Genomic DNA, 17325 nt, shown 5'->3' on the forward strand with positions numbered 1-17325 from the left:
CAGTTCTCTTCTGAATGGTGGAGGGGTTCTTGAGAACATTCAGTCGTCTGTGGTGACTTTAGTAAAGGGTTAGTTTGTGCCGGTTGCTCCGCAGGGATGGTGGGACCCAACATGCCTCCTCCTGGACCTTCAGGAATCCCGGCTGGTGTTCAGGGCCAGAACCACAACGGACCCCCCAAACCCTGGGCTGACGGTGAGAGCGCAGACGTGAGCTTGAGTCTGTGGAGATGTATAGGGCTGGGCAAAAAAAAAATATTTTTCGATTAATCGTTTTTTAAAATGTGGTCGATTTTTTTCTATATTTATTCATCTATCACCCAAAAGCCAGTATTAGTTTTCCTACACTGTCCATAGGCTTGCAGCCTCGATGTTACAGCTAATTCTAAAGATTGCTTTATCTTAAACATAAAAAACCTGATCCTGTTTGATCAAGGCATGAGACTGTTCTGACTTGTCCAATTTCCAGCATAAATTTTTCATCTTGCATCAAAATCCTGTTTATTCATTGTATGCATTTGAAATATAGAGTTGGCTTCTTAATTTTTTTTAATGTACCCAAGTGTACCTAAAATAAAATAGTTTAATATACAGGTTTGTGGCTTAATTTCTTTTTTATTAATTAACCGCTTGTAAACTTAATGTGCGCTGATCTTTTTTTTTATAAATATAGGATTTGTATTATTTCTATATTAATTGAGTCGAATCGGGAACCGAAATCGAATTTAGAGTCGAAATCGAATCGAATTGGAACATCTGAATCGATACTCTGCCCTACACTGCAAAAAAAGATTTTCTTACTCAGTATTTTTGTCTTGTTTCCAGTCCAAATATCAAACAACTCTTAAATCAAGAAGCATTTACTAAATGAGTAAAATGCCATTAGATATTAAGTTTAGTTTTCTGAAATAAGTGGATGTTCGTGAGGTTCTGAGGTTCAAAGGTTCAAAATTATCTGCCAATGTGGAAAGAAAAATGAACTAGTTTCTGTTTGAATTAACATTATTTTTCTGACCCCATTGGCAGATAATTTTGCTTGTTTTAAGCAACAACTCACTTAATTTGATCCCACCAGAAAACAAGACATAATATCTTATGGCATTTTACTACTTTAGTAAATCCATTTTGTTGTAAGAATTTTTAGAATTTCACAGCATTGTTTGCAGTGTAGTGATGTGTGTCCTGTGCGACAGGTCCGATGGTGAACGCGGCGACTCCTTCGAACGCTCCTCAGAAGCTGATGGCTCCTCAGCCCACGGGACGCCCTTCACCGGCTCCCCCGTCGGTGCCACCGGCCGCCTCGCCAGTCATGCCACCGCAAACCCAATCGCCAGGTCACCTGACCCACCCGTCCCAGCCCAACACCATGGTGCCGCTGCACCAGAAGCAGAACCGCATCACGCCCGTCCAGAAGCCCTGCGGCCTGGACCCGGTTGAGATACTGCAGGAGAGAGAGTACAGGTGAGACTAGTGCTGACCAAAAATTTAATTATACCGGTTTCATGGTATATGACGGTGTATATATATATTTTCAAGCATGACTGGGTGTTAACCACATTTTCTACTGCTTGAGAGGAAATACTGCAGTAGACTGACTTAGAATGCCCTATTTTACTGTCATGAGTGAATATTGTACAAACATTCCACACTAGTGTTAAAGGGTTAGTTCACCCAAAAATGAAAATTCTGTCAGTAATTACTCACCCTCATGTTTTTCCAACCCCGTAAGACTTTCGTAGAACTATTGTCCAGTATCACACACATGACCAGCGTTGGCCAATAGTGAGCCTACGTTCTGACGTACAACCCAGAAGGCCCAGCTCTTCTGATGCTCTGTGTTGTTGTGATGTGTCTGCAGGCTTGAAGCTCGTATCACTCACCGTATTCAGGAGCTGGAGAATCTCCCGGGGTCTTTAGCTGGAGATCTGCGAACCAAAGCTACTATTGAGCTCAAAGCTCTCAGACTGCTCAACTTCCAGAGACAGGTGACCTCACATTCACTCAGAACCTCACGAACATCAGAACCTCATGCACATTCACTCAGAACCTCACGAACATTCACTCAGAACCTCAGAACCTCACGAACATCCACTCAGAACCTCACGAACATCCACTCAGAACCTCACGAACATCCACGCAGAACCTCACGAACATCAGAACCTCATGAACATTCACTCAGAACCTCACGAACATTCACTCAGAACCTCAGAACCTCACGAACATCCACTCAGAACCTCACGAACATCCACGCAGAACCTCACGAACATCCACTCAGAACCTCACGAACATCCACTCAGAACCTCAGAACCTCACGAACATCCACTCAGAACCTCAGAACCTCACGAACATCCACTCAGAACCTCACGAACATCCACTCAGAACCTCACAAACATTCACTCAGAACCTCACGAACATCCACTCAGAACCTCACGAACATCCACTCAGAACCTCACGAACATCCACTCAGAACCTCAGAACCTCACGAACATCCACTCAGAACATCACGAACATCCACTCAGAACCTCACGAACATCAACTCAGAACCTCACGAACATCCACTCAGAACCTCACGAACATTCACTCAGAACCTCACAAACATCCACTCAGAACCTCAGAACCTCACGAACATCCACTCAGAACCTCACGAACATTCACTCGGAACTTCACAAACATTCACTCAGAACCTCACGAACATCCACTCAGAACATCACGAACATTCACTCAGAACCTCACGAACATCCACTCAGAACCTCACGAACATTCACTCAGAACCTCACGAACATTCACTCAGAACCTCACAAACATCCACTCAGAACCTCAGAACCTCACGAACATCCACTCAGAACCTCACGAACATTCACTCAGAACCTCACGAACATCCACTCAGAACCTCACTAAAATTCACTCAGAACCTCACGAACATCCACTCAGAACCTCACTAAAATTCACTCAGAACCTCACGAACATTCACTCAAAACCTCACTAACATCCACTCAGAACCTCACGAACATCCACTCAGAACCTCAGAACCTCATGAACATCCACTCAGAACCTCACGAACATTCACTCAGAACCTCAGAACCTCACGAACATCCACTCAGAACCTCACGAACATCCACTCAGAACCTCACGAACATTCACTCAGAACCTCACAAACATCCACTCAGAACCTCACGAACATCCACTCAGAACCTCAGAACCTCACGAACATCCACTCAGAACCTCACGAACATTCACTCAGAACCTCACGAACATTCACTCAGAACCTCACAAACATCCACTCAGAACCTCAGAACCTCACGAACATCCACTCAGAACCTCACGAACATTCACTCAGAACCTCACGAACATCCACTCAGAACCTCACTAAAATTCACTCAGAACCTCACGAACATCCACTCAGAACCTCACTAAAATTCACTCAGAACCTCACGAACATTCACTCAAAACCTCACTAACATCCACTCAGAACCTCACGAACATCCACTCAGAACCTCAGAACCTCATGAACATCCACTCAGAACCTCACGAACATTCACTCAGAACCTCAGAACCTCACGAACATCCACTCAGAACCTCACGAACATCCACTCAGAACCTCACGAACATTCACTCAGAACCTCACAAACATCCACTCAGAACCTCACGAACATCCACTCAGAACCTCAGAACCTCACAAACATTCACTCAGAACCTCACGAACATTCACTCAGAACCTCACAAACATTCACTCAGAACCTCACGAACATTCACTCAGAACCTCACGAACATCCACTCGGAACCTCACCAACATTCACTCAGAACCTCACTAACATTCACTCGGAACCTCACCAACATTCACTCAGAACCTCACGAACATTCACTCAGAACCTCACCAACATTCACTCAGAACCTCACCAACATTCACTCAGAACCGTACCTCACGAACATCCACTCAGAACCTCACGAACATTCACTCGGAACCTCACAAACATTCAATCGGAACCTCACCAACATTCACTCAGAACCGTACCTCACGAACATCCACTCAGAACCTCACCAACATTCACTCAGAACCGTACCTCACGAACATCCACTCAGAACCTCACAAACATTCACTCGGAACCTCACCAACATTCACTCAGAACCTCACGAACATCCACTCGAAACCTCACCAACATTCACTCAGAACCTCACGAACATCCACTCGGAACCTCACCAACATTCACTCAGAACCGTACCTCACGAACATTCACTCGGAACCTCACCAACATTCACTCAGAACCGTACCTCACGAACATTCACTCGGAACCTCACGAACATTCACTCGGAACCTCACGAACATTCACTCGGAACCTCACCAACATTCACTCAGAACCTCACGAACATCCACTCGGAACCTCACCAACATTCACTCAGAACCTCACGAACATCCACTCGGAACCTCACCAACATTCACTCAGAACCGTACCTCACGAACATTCACTCGGAACCTCACCAACATTCACTCAGAACCTCACGAACATTCACTCGGAACCTCACCAACATTCACTCAGAACCGTACCTCACGAACATCCACTCAGAACCTCACCAACATTCACTCAGAACCGTACCTCACGAACATCCACTCAGAACCTCACAAACATTCACTCGGAACCTCACCAACATTCACTCAGAACCTCACGAACATCCACTCGGAACCTCACCAACATTCACTCAGAACCTCACGAACATCCTCTCGGAACCTCACCAACATTCACTCAGAACCGTACCTCACGAACATTCACTCAGAACCTCACCAACATTCACTCAGAACCTCACGAACATTCACTCGGAACCTCACCAACATTCACTCAGAACCGTACCTCACGAACATTCACTCGGAACCTCACCAACATTCACTCAGAACCGTACCTCACGAACATTCACTCGGAACCTCACGAACATTCACTCGGAACCTCACGAACATTCACTCGGAACCTCACCAACATTCACTCAGAACCTCACGAACATCCACTCGGAACCTCACCAACATTCACTCAGAACCTCACGAACATCCACTCGGAACCTCACCAACATTCACTCAGAACCGTACCTCACGAACATTCACTCGGAACCTCACCAACATTCACTCAGAACCTCACGAACATTCACTCGGAACCTCACCAACATTCACTCAGAACCGTACCTCACGAACATCCACTCAGAACCTCACCAACATTCACTCAGAACCGTACCTCACGAACATCCACTCAGAACCTCACAAACATTCACTCGGAACCTCACCAACATTCACTCAGAACCTCACGAACATCCACTCGGAACCTCACCAACATTCACTCAGAACCTCACGAACATCCTCTCGGAACCTCACCAACATTCACTCAGAACCGTACCTCACGAACATTCACTCAGAACCTCACCAACATTCACTCAGAACCTCACGAACATTCACTCGGAACCTCACCAACATTCACTCAGAACCGTACCTCACCAACATTCACTCAGAACCTCACCAACATTCACTCAGAACCTCACGAACATCCACTCGGAACCTCACCAACATTCACTCAGAACCGTACCTCACGAACATCCACTCAGAACCTCACAAACATTCACTCAGAACCTCACAAGCATTCACTCAGAACCTCACAAACATTCACTCAGAACCTCACGAACATTCACTCAGAACCTCACAAACATTCACTCAGAACCTCACGAACATTCACTCAGAACCTCACGAACATCCACTCGGAACCTCACCAACATTCACTCAGAACCTCACTAACATTCACTCGGAACCTCACCAACATTCACTCAGAACCTCACGAACATTCACTCAGAACCTCACCAACATTCACTCAGAACCTCACCAACATTCACTCAGAACCGTACCTCACGAACATCCACTCAGAACCTCACGAACATTCACTCGGAACCTCACAAACATTCAATCGGAACCTCACCAACATTCACTCAGAACCGTACCTCACGAACATCCACTCAGAACCTCACCAACATTCACTCAGAACCGTACCTCACGAACATCCACTCAGAACCTCACAAACATTCACTCGGAACCTCACCAACATTCACTCAGAACCTCACGAACATCCACTCGAAACCTCACCAACATTCACTCAGAACCTCACGAACATCCACTCGGAACCTCACCAACATTCACTCAGAACCGTACCTCACGAACATTCACTCGGAACCTCACCAACATTCACTCAGAACCGTACCTCACGAACATTCACTCGGAACCTCACGAACATTCACTCGGAACCTCACGAACATTCACTCGGAACCTCACCAACATTCACTCAGAACCTCACGAACATCCACTCGGAACCTCACCAACATTCACTCAGAACCTCACGAACATCCACTCGGAACCTCACCAACATTCACTCAGAACCGTACCTCACGAACATTCACTCGGAACCTCACCAACATTCACTCAGAACCTCACGAACATTCACTCGGAACCTCACCAACATTCACTCAGAACCGTACCTCACGAACATCCACTCAGAACCTCACCAACATTCACTCAGAACCGTACCTCACGAACATCCACTCAGAACCTCACAAACATTCACTCGGAACCTCACCAACATTCACTCAGAACCTCACGAACATCCACTCGGAACCTCACCAACATTCACTCAGAACCTCACGAACATCCTCTCGGAACCTCACCAACATTCACTCAGAACCGTACCTCACGAACATTCACTCAGAACCTCACCAACATTCACTCAGAACCTCACGAACATTCACTCGGAACCTCACCAACATTCACTCAGAACCGTACCTCACCAACATTCACTCAGAACCTCACCAACATTCACTCAGAACCTCACGAACATCCACTCGGAACCTCACCAACATTCACTCAGAACCGTACCTCACGAACATTCACTCGGAACCTCACCAACATTCACTCAGAACCTCACGAACATTCACTCAGAACCTCACGAACATTCACTCAGAACCTCACGAACATTCACTCAGAACTTCAGCAACATTCACTATAATGCTGTCATGTGTGTGTGTGTGTTTGCTCCACAGTTGCGTCAGGAGGTGGTGGTTTGCATGAGACGTGACACGGCTCTAGAAACATCACTGGACTCCAAGGCCTATAAACGCAGCAAGAGACAGTCGCTACGTGAGGCGCGAATCACAGAGAAACTCGAGAAACAGCAGAAGATCGAACAGGAACGCAAACGCAGACAGAAACACCAGGCAAGCGTCTTCACCTCGTTCACACCGGCTCATTGTTTCCCTGATGCCTCCAAATGTCTGAGACCACACTGGATATCTGGGATTGAACCTCTAATTCAAACATGCAAATAAACAGAACGTTTTAGGATTTAAAGGAAAAGTTATGATGGAAAACAAATCACAAATCTTTCAAATTGAGCTCTAATTCTATGGCACACTTCATTCATTGCAGTAATTCCCATGATTCTTTGCTCTGGTGCAGGAGTATCTCAACAGTATCCTGCAACACGCCAAGGACTTCAAGGAATATCATCGCTCCATCACAGCGAAGATCCAGAAACTGACCAAAGCCGTGGCCACGTATCACGCTAACACTGAGCGCGAGCAGAAGAAGGAGAACGAGCGCATCGAGAAAGAGCGAATGAGACGCCTGATGGTGCGACACACACACACACACGCACACACTCACTCGCACTCACACACTCTCTCAATCACACACACTCTCAATCACACACACTCACTCACGTACACACACACACACTCACACTCACACTCACACATGTACACACACACTCTCTCTCTCACACACACATACACACACACACATAATACTTTGATAACACTTTACAATAAGGTCTCATTTATAAACGTTAGTTTATGCATTAAAGGTGCATTGTGTAATATTTATGAAGATCTGTTGACAGAAATGCAATATCATATTCATAACTATGTTTTCAGTGGTGTATAAAGACCTTACATAATGAACCGTGATGTTTTTATTACTTTAGAATGAGGCATTTCTCTCTCAGAACCGCGGGTCCCCTTACATCCACATTTCCACAGGAGCCCTGAACGGACAAACACGTTTCGTCACTATGTTGTTCATCCAGTCCCTCCAGGATTTCACGATTTTTTTGTGTGATTTTTGTGATCAAAATGACTGATTTTGTGGTGGTAATTTCCAGAAATTTGCGAAAAAATTTGCGATTTTATAATTAAGACATCACATTTACCATAATAGTATGACCTGAGCTGCAGTAGGCAACCGGTTACTTATGGGGCTGTCACTTTTGTGAAAAAATCCTGTTCGATTTTTGAGACATATGTGTTCATTGAATCGATTGTAAAATCGATTTTCCATGCCTAAAGACGTTTCCATTTTAAACGCCAAATATGGGCAAATCCACGGACAACTAACAGGCATTAGGACGAACGTAAAGAGGGCGATTGAGACTCGCACTAGTCAGCAATATTCCTGTTGATTTATTGGCGTGAAGTTTCGTGCACAATGACAAACAGGAGTGCAACATTCTCAAAAAACAATAAGCAGAGTGGACTGCCATAACATCAATGAAAAACATTACTGCAGTCTTCAACATGCCTGTGACCGTTCGAAAGGGAACTACTCGGTTACTATCGTAACCTCAGTTCCCTGAGAGTAGGGAACGAGTATTGGGTAGCCGGCCGCAATATAGTAACCTGGCAAGTTGTCGCTTCAGTCGTTAAACCTGCTAAAATGGCGTTTTTCGGGGACTAATATCATAGACAGTAAAAGAATAATATAGGCTAAGGCCACGCCCCCTTGGCGGGCTCTGACGTGTAATGGCGTGATGCTAGCTCATTGGCGCACACGTCAGAGGCGCCCGCGCCATTGGATGTGCAGTTGCAAAATGCGTTTTACATTATAGGCTTCAGTAAATCGAGGAAAACTGCATTGAAACTTTAATTAAACTAGAGATATTTCAATTGGGTGATTATAATGTAATGTTTTGTGAGGTCTTTTTCATTTTTGTGATTATTTTGAGGTTAAATTAGGAATTATGCAGGATCGCAAAAAATTGCAACATTTTGTTGATTTTGCATTGTATTCAGCGATCGCGGAATCGCGAAAAACTGGAGGGACTGTTCTTCATGCAAAGAAGCTAGCTATATTCACAATAACATATCGTTTAACTGAATAATTAAGTAATAATAATTAATTTATCTCTGTAAAGAAACCTCAGTGTTTAACTGGCTACTCTCTGCTGTCTCAGACGACGACATCACTTCCTGTTGGCCACCGTAACTTCTGTTGGGTGCAATTCACAAACTCACCACTAGATGCCGCTAAATATTACACACTGCACCTTTAAATGCACCAAGTACATGTTGAGACTAACATTAAGTAAGATTAATACATGATCTGAAGTATTGTTCATTGTTAGGTAAAGTTAACTAACCCTGTCACCCGTTGTCCCTCAGGCTGAGGATGAGGAGGGTTACAGGAAGCTCATCGACCAGAAGAAGGACAAGCGTCTGGCGTATCTCCTCCAGCAGACGGACGAGTACGTGGCCAATCTGACGGAGCTCGTGCGCGCTCATAAAGCTGTGCAGGCCCTGAAGGAGAAGAAGAAGAAGAAAAAGAAGAAGAAGAAGAAGCTGGAGAACGCCGAGGGCCCGACCGGGGCTCTGGGACCAGATGGAGAGGTGCGTTATGACCAGAAGAGATTATTAAGTTGTTCGATCGTGTATGACTTTATTTCTTCTTTCTTCATGTACTTACCACAGTAATAACAGTACATTATGCATAATTACATGCAACTAACCCTCAACTATAATGCGTTAAGAGCTCGCTCAAGAACTGCGGAGCTAAACCATTCAGTGCTTTGTAAGTAATCAGCAATATTTTAAAATTGATGCGATGTTTAATAGGCAGCCAGTGCAGTGTTGACAGAACCGGGCTAATATGGTCATACTTCCTGGTTCTGGTAAGAACTCGAGCTGCTGCGTTTTGGACCAGCTGTAGTTTGTTTATTATGTGTGCAGGGCAACCACCCAGTAGAGCATTACAGTAATCTAGCCTTGAGGTCATGAACGCATGGGCTAACTGTTCCGCCTTTGTCATTGAGAGAATATGATGTAATTTAGATATATTTTTAAGATGGAAGAATGTGGTTTTACAGATACTAGTCGACTAGTAAACAATGAGTTGACAGTTTGAACGTTCTTGTTCACTTTTATTTATTTAGAAGATCTGAGGTGAATTGTTGCTTTCAGTACGGCTATAAAAGACACACAGAATGATATGCAAACTCACACAGATGCTTTTAATGGTATTTCTAAAGTGTAAAAAAGGAAAAGAACATTAACAATGTGTACCGAATCGAACCGAAAACCGTGACCACAGAGCCGTGATACAAACCCAACCGAGGATTTTGTGAACCGTTCCACCCCTACTACCTTTTCTCTGAACCTCAAAAGTGATTATGGGTGGTTTTAATGCTGATGATGCTGAGGACGAAGATGATGATGCTGATGATGATGATGAAGATGCTGTTGAAGATGATGATGATGATGATGCTGATGCTGATGATGATGACGATGTTTGCAGCCCCTGGATGAGACGAGTCAGATGAGTGATCTTCCAGTGAAGGTGATCCACGTGGACAGTGGGAAAATTCTGACGGGAGTGGACGCTCCTAAAGCTGGACAGCTGGACACGTGGCTGGAGATGAACCCTGGGTAAGATCACATCACAGTATACTGTACACACTGCCTTCAAAAGTTCGGGATTTTTTAATGTTTTTAAAAGAAGTCTCTTCTGCTCACCAAGGCTGCATTTATTTGATTAAAAATTGAAAAACAAAACAGTAATATTGTTGAATATTATGACAATTTAAAATTACTGTTTTTTATTTTAATATATTTTAAACTAATTTATTCCTGTGATCAAAGCTGTATTTTCAGCATCATTACTCCAGTCTTCAGTGTCACATGATCCTTCAGAATGCTGCAGATGTAAATTAGCCTAAGGCTAACTCTGGTGTAATGCATCAAATGTTTAATTTATGTTTTTAATTGCACATGGTCCCTTTAAATAAAAAATAAAAAATCAGAAATCACTCTAATATGATGATTTGATGATCAAGAAACATTTATGATTATTATCATCAATGTTGAAAACAGTTGTGTACAATTTTTTTCAGGATTCTTTGATGAATAGAAAGTTCAAAAGAACAGTGTTTATTTGAAATAGAATCTTTTGTGAGATTATAAAAGTCTTTACTGTAACGGCACAGAGAAACAAGTTGTTGGAAACACTTTCAGAATATATTTTTGTCTCAATGAATCGTCTCCACTGAAAGACTCACTCTCTCTCTCTCTCTCTCTCTCTCTCTCTCTCTCTCTCTCTCTCTCTCTCTCTCTCTCTCTCTCTCACACACACACACACACACACTCACTCTCTCTCTCTCTCTCTCTCTCTCTCTCACACACACACTCTCTCTCTCTCTCTCTCTCTCTCTCTCTCTCTCTCAATTCAATTTAAATTTTTTTCAATTTCAAATGAGCTTTATTAGCATGACTGTGTAACACAATGTTGCCAAAGCATCAACATATATAATAATAACAATGAATGTAAATAATAAAACAAATGTATAGATCATGTTATATGTACAGTAGCATATACAAATAGATATATAAATAGACATAATCTATCTTCATAAATGAATATATACAGTGGGTCTCTCTAGCTGACTCTGGCGTTGTGAATAGCTAACACATATTTAGCCGCTAGTGCAGCTGTACTATCATCTTCTCCCAGTAAGAAGAACATTTTCTCAGTGTCACTCAGTTCAAAGAATGATGGAATCAAGATTTCAAATCTGGGCAGAAAGGTTTCTCTTATACTGGAGTATCTGGAGCAGAAGAGCAGAAAGTGTTCCTCATCCTCGATGTGCTGTAGGTCACAGTGTCTACAGATCCTCTGCTCTCTCTCTGTCCATGTTAGTCTACGTCTTCCTCTCTCTATCTCTAGATCATGGTCACTTAATCTGTATTTGGAGAGGATTTGTCTCTCTTTAAAATGTTTAATAAATAGATAACTGGCCAATTTAGTGGTTCTATTGAGGGTCGAGTAACATTGGAGTTTATTCTGGAGGGCAAAATGTGCTTTTAGTGATTCATCATGAGTGACTTTTAGATGTTTGTGGATTTCGTTAATGATAGGTTTGGGGTTGATGGTTGATGTTGATGATTCTCACTCTCTCTCTCTCTCTCTCTCTCTCTCTCTCTCTCTCTCTCTCTCTCTCTCTCTCCCTCTCTCCCTCTCTCTCTCTCACACACACACACACACACACACACACTCTCTCTCTCTCTCACACACTCCCTCTCTCTCTCTCTCCCTCTCTCTCTCTCCCTCTCTCTCTCTCACACACTCTCTCTCACTCTCTCTCACACTCTCTCTCTCACTCTCTCTCTCTCTCTCTCTCTCTTCAGGTACGAGGTCGCGCCGCGCTCGGACAGCGAGGATTCTGGGTCGGAGGAGGACGAGGTGCCTTCATCTGCTTTCTGACGGTACAGGTTTGATTAAACTGACAGCACAAGATTTGTTAAATATGTTCTCCCTGTCAGGAAGAGGAAGAGGAGCCTCCTCAGCTTCTGCCGTCTCAGACTCCAGGAGAGGAGAAGAAGAAGATCCCCGACCCGGACAGCGAGGACGTGTCCGAGGTCGACGTGCGGCACATCATAGAGTACGACAAACACTCACTTCTCACGCAGCCCAAGCGCAGCTGTTAGAGATGCACGATATATCCACCGCCATATCGGTGTCGGCCGATAAACGTTTGTTTTATATTGTCATTATATTATCATTAAGATAAATTAGCTGATGAATTACAGTTTTAAAATAAAAGCAGTTTCTCCACTGTATTTATATAACTTTTGTTTTTGTAATCAGGCTCAGAAAAATGTATATCAAGATTTAGATTAATCGGCTAATATATCGGTTATCGGCTTCCAAATATAAAGAGTTATTGGTATCTGCCGATAATTGTTCATTTTTAATGTTATCGTTATCGGTTCAGATGAGAAAATTAGGGCGATATTTTAAAGCTGATAAATTGTGGATAATTTCCTCCTGTTCATCCACTTCAAATGGAGGGTTTTGATTGGTGCTTTCCACATCACGCAACAGAAGATTATGCGCACTTTAGAAGAGTTTATGCACAATATCAGATTTCACAGTGAAAAAGAGAGGACATCAGAATTGCAGTTTGCCATAGGGATGTAAAATTAATTTTAAAAGTTAGGGAGTCTTTAACTGATATAAAGTAGGCTACTTTTAGCCTAAATGAAAATTAAGATCTAGATGTTTTTTTGCAGTTTCTTTGTTTTATCTAGTTGAGGTTTTTAAAATGAAAGAGGTTTTCCACTGTATTTGTAATCGATTTATCGGGCAATGTATTGGTTATCGGCTCCCAAATATAAAGAAATATCGGTTATCGGTATTGGCCAAAATATATGTGCATCTCTAGTTACAGTGATCTTCAGTGTTTACAGGCCATTTATAAGTTCTCAATGCTGCAATCTCAACCTGTGTGTGTGTGTGTGTGTGTGTGTGTGTGTGTGTGTGTGTGTGTGTGTGTGTGTGTGTGTGTGTGTGTGTTTGTTGCAGACATGCTAAACAGGACGTGGATGATGAGTACGGTAGCGCTGCGTTCGCGCGCGGGTTGCAGTCGTATTACGCCGTGGCTCACGCTGTTACTGAGCGCGTGGACAAACAGTCGTCTCTGCTGATCAATGGTCAACTCAAGCAATACCAGGTCATTCAGCACTTTACCATTTAACATCAACACTTTACCAGACATTCAACATCAACACTTTACCAGACATTCAACATCAACACTTTACCAGACATTCAACATCAACACTTTACCAGACATTCAACATCAACACTTTATCAGACATTCAACATCAACACTTTACCAGACATTTAACATCAACACTTTATCAGACATTCAACATCAACACTTTACCAGACATTCAACATCAACACTTTACCAGACATTCAACATCAACACTTTACCAGACATTCAACATCAACACTTTACCAGACATTCAACATCAACACTTTACCAGACATTCAACATCAACACTTTATCAGACATTCAACATCAACACTTTATCAGACATTCAACATTCAACACTTTACCAGACATTCAACATCAACACTTTACCAGACATTCAACATCAACACTTTATCAGACATTTAACATCAACACTTTACCAGACATTTAACATCAACACTTTATCAGACATTCAACATCAACACTTTATCAGACATTCAACATCAACACTTTACCAGACATTCAACATCAACACTTTATCAGACATTCAACATCAACACTTTACCAGACATTCAACATCAACACTTTACCAGACATTCAACATCAACACTTTATCAGACATTCAACATCAACACTTTACCAGACATTCAACATCAACACTTTACCAGACATTCAACATCAACACTTTACCAGACATTCAACATCAACACTTTACCAGACATTCAACATCAACACTTTACCAGACATTCAACATCAACACTTTACCAGACATTCAACATCAACACTTTACCAGACATTCAACATCAACACTTTACCAGACATTCAACATCAACACTTTATCAGACATTCAACATCAACACTTTACCAGACATTCAACATCAACACTTTACCAGACATTCAACATCAACACTTTACCAGACATTCAACATCAACACTTTATCAGACATTCAACATCAACACTTTACCAGACATTCAACATCAACACTTTACCAGACATTCAACATCAACACTTTACCAGACATTCAACATCAACACTTTATCAGACATTCAACATCAACACTTTACCAGACATTTAACATCAACACTTTACCAGACATTTAACATCAACACTTTACCAGACATTCAACATCAACACTTTACCAGACATTTAACATCAACACTTTACCAGACATTCAACATCAACACTTTACCAGACATTCAACATCAACACTTTATCAGACATTCAACATCAACACTTTACCAGACATTCAACATCAACACTTTACCAGACATTCAACATCAACACTTTACCAGACATTCAACATCAACACTTTATCAGACATTCAACATCAACACTTTATCAGACATTCAACATCAACACTTTACCAGACATTCAACATCAACACTTTACCAGACATTCAACATCAACACTTTACCAGACATTCAACATCAACACTTTACCAGACATTCAACATCAACACTTTACCAGACATTCAACATCAACACTTTACCAGACATTCAACATCAACACTTTACCAGACATTTAACATCAACACTTTACCAGACATTCAACATCAACACTTTACCAGACATTCAACATCAACACTTTACCAGACATTCAACATCAACACTTTACCAGACATTCAACATCAACACTTTATCAGACATTCAACATCAACACTTTACCAGACATTCAACATCAACACTTTATCAGACATTCAACATCAACACTTTACCAGACATTCAACATCAACACTTTATCAGACATTCAACATCAACACTTTACCAGACATTCAACATCAACACTTTATCAGACATTCAACATCAACACTTTACCAGACATTCAACATCAACACTTTACCAGACATTCAACATCAACACTTTATCAGACATTCAACATCAACACTTTACCAGACATTCAACATCAACACTTTACCAGACATTCAACATCAACACTTTACCAGACATTCAACATCAACACTTTATCAGACATTCAACATCAACACTTTATCAGACATTCAACATCAACACTTTACCAGACATTCAACATCAACACTTTACCAGACATTCAACATCAACACTTTACCAGACATTCAACATCAACACTTTACCAGACATTCAACATCAACACTTTACCAGACATTCAACATCAACACTTTACCAGACATTCAACATCAACACTTTACCAGACATTTAACATCAACACTTTACCAGACATTCAACATCAACACTTTACCAGACATTCAACATCAACACTTTACCAGACATTCAACATCAACACTTTACCAGACATTCAACATCAACACTTTATCAGACATTCAACATCAACACTTTACCAGACATTCAACATCAACACTTTATCAGACATTCAACATCAACACTTTACCAGACATTCAACATCAACACTTTATCAGACATTCAACATCAACACTTTACCAGACATTCAACATCAACACTTTATCAGACATTCAACATCAACACTTTACCAGACATTCAACATCAACACTTTACCAGACATTCAACATCAACACTTTACCAGACATTCAACATCAACACTTTACCAGACATTCAACATCAACACTTTATCAGACATTCAACATCAACACTTTACCAGACATTCAACATCAACACTTTACCAGACATTCAACATCAACACTTTACCAGACATTTAACATCAACACTTTATCAGACATTCAACATCAACACTTTATCAGACATTCAACATCAACACTTTACCAGACATTCAACATCAACACTTTACCAGACATTTAACATCAACACTTTATCAGACATTCAACATCAACACTTTACCAGACATTTAACATCAACACTTTACCAGACATTTTAAGGGGTGGTTGATTATGATTTGACTTTTCTAACTTTAGTTAGTGTGTAATGTTGCTGTTTGAGCATAAACAACATCTGCAAAGTTACAGCGCTCAAAGTTCAAAGCAAAGGGAGATATTTGCTTTTAAAGAAATCGCTTTTTAAGGACTACAACAAACGGCTGGTAGAGACTACACCACATCACTAACCCTAACATTTACATAAACCCCGCCCCCGGGAACACGATTTATAGATTATCAAGACAGAATATGCTAATCAATGACTAGAAGATAACTACACATAAGCTACAGAAATTCATCAACTAACCATTCAGAAATGTCCTGTTGCTTCTACATGTTGTCACTTCTTCTTGAGTCTCTCCATCATTGTCTGACTCCGATTTGAACATAAAAGGCTAAAAGTTTTTGAAATGTCCAGTGTATGTGTGTGTGAGGTAAAAGGACACAAGCTGTTGAAGCTCCGCCCCCTGTGCCGGGAGCAGCAGCTCATTTGCATTTAAAGGGACACACACAAAAACGGTGTGTTTTTGCTCACCCTCAAAAAGTGACAACTTTAACATGCTATATAAAAATATCTGTGGGGTATTTTGAGTTAAAACTTCACACACACACACACACACACACACACACACACACACACTCTGGGGACATCAGAGACTTATCTTACATCTTGTGAAAAGGGCATTATA

At 41.8% G+C, this 17325-nt stretch overlaps 2 protein-coding genes across 3 annotated transcripts in view; both read left to right on the forward strand.

The window, feature by feature from the left end:
• Nucleotides 1-17325, forward strand: part of LOC307165431 (G-protein coupled receptor 4-like) — a 706289-nt gene that overhangs the window by 233445 nt on the left and 455519 nt on the right. The gene's annotated exons all lie outside the window — the stretch shown is intronic.
• smarca4b (SWI/SNF related BAF chromatin remodeling complex subunit ATPase 4b) overlaps nucleotides 1-17325 on the forward strand; it is a 43668-nt gene that overhangs the window by 7939 nt on the left and 18404 nt on the right. For both annotated transcript variants that reach the window (XM_079882985.1, XM_079882986.1), the window contains exons 5-14: nucleotides 95-193; nucleotides 1191-1458; nucleotides 1856-1982; nucleotides 7054-7227; nucleotides 7469-7642; nucleotides 9448-9672; nucleotides 10577-10707; nucleotides 12463-12517; nucleotides 12598-12716; nucleotides 13640-13787. In XM_079882985.1, coding sequence (XP_079739111.1) covers nucleotides 95-193; nucleotides 1191-1458; nucleotides 1856-1982; nucleotides 7054-7227; nucleotides 7469-7642; nucleotides 9448-9672; nucleotides 10577-10707; nucleotides 12463-12517; nucleotides 12598-12716; nucleotides 13640-13787 — 1520 coding nt within the window. The remainder of the gene's footprint in view (nucleotides 1-94; nucleotides 194-1190; nucleotides 1459-1855; nucleotides 1983-7053; nucleotides 7228-7468; nucleotides 7643-9447; nucleotides 9673-10576; nucleotides 10708-12462; nucleotides 12518-12597; nucleotides 12717-13639; nucleotides 13788-17325) is intronic.

Source organism: Squalius cephalus, assembly GCF_949319135.1.
Source record: "Squalius cephalus genome assembly, chromosome: 10".
Lineage (NCBI taxonomy): Eukaryota > Metazoa > Chordata > Actinopteri > Cypriniformes > Leuciscidae > Squalius > Squalius cephalus.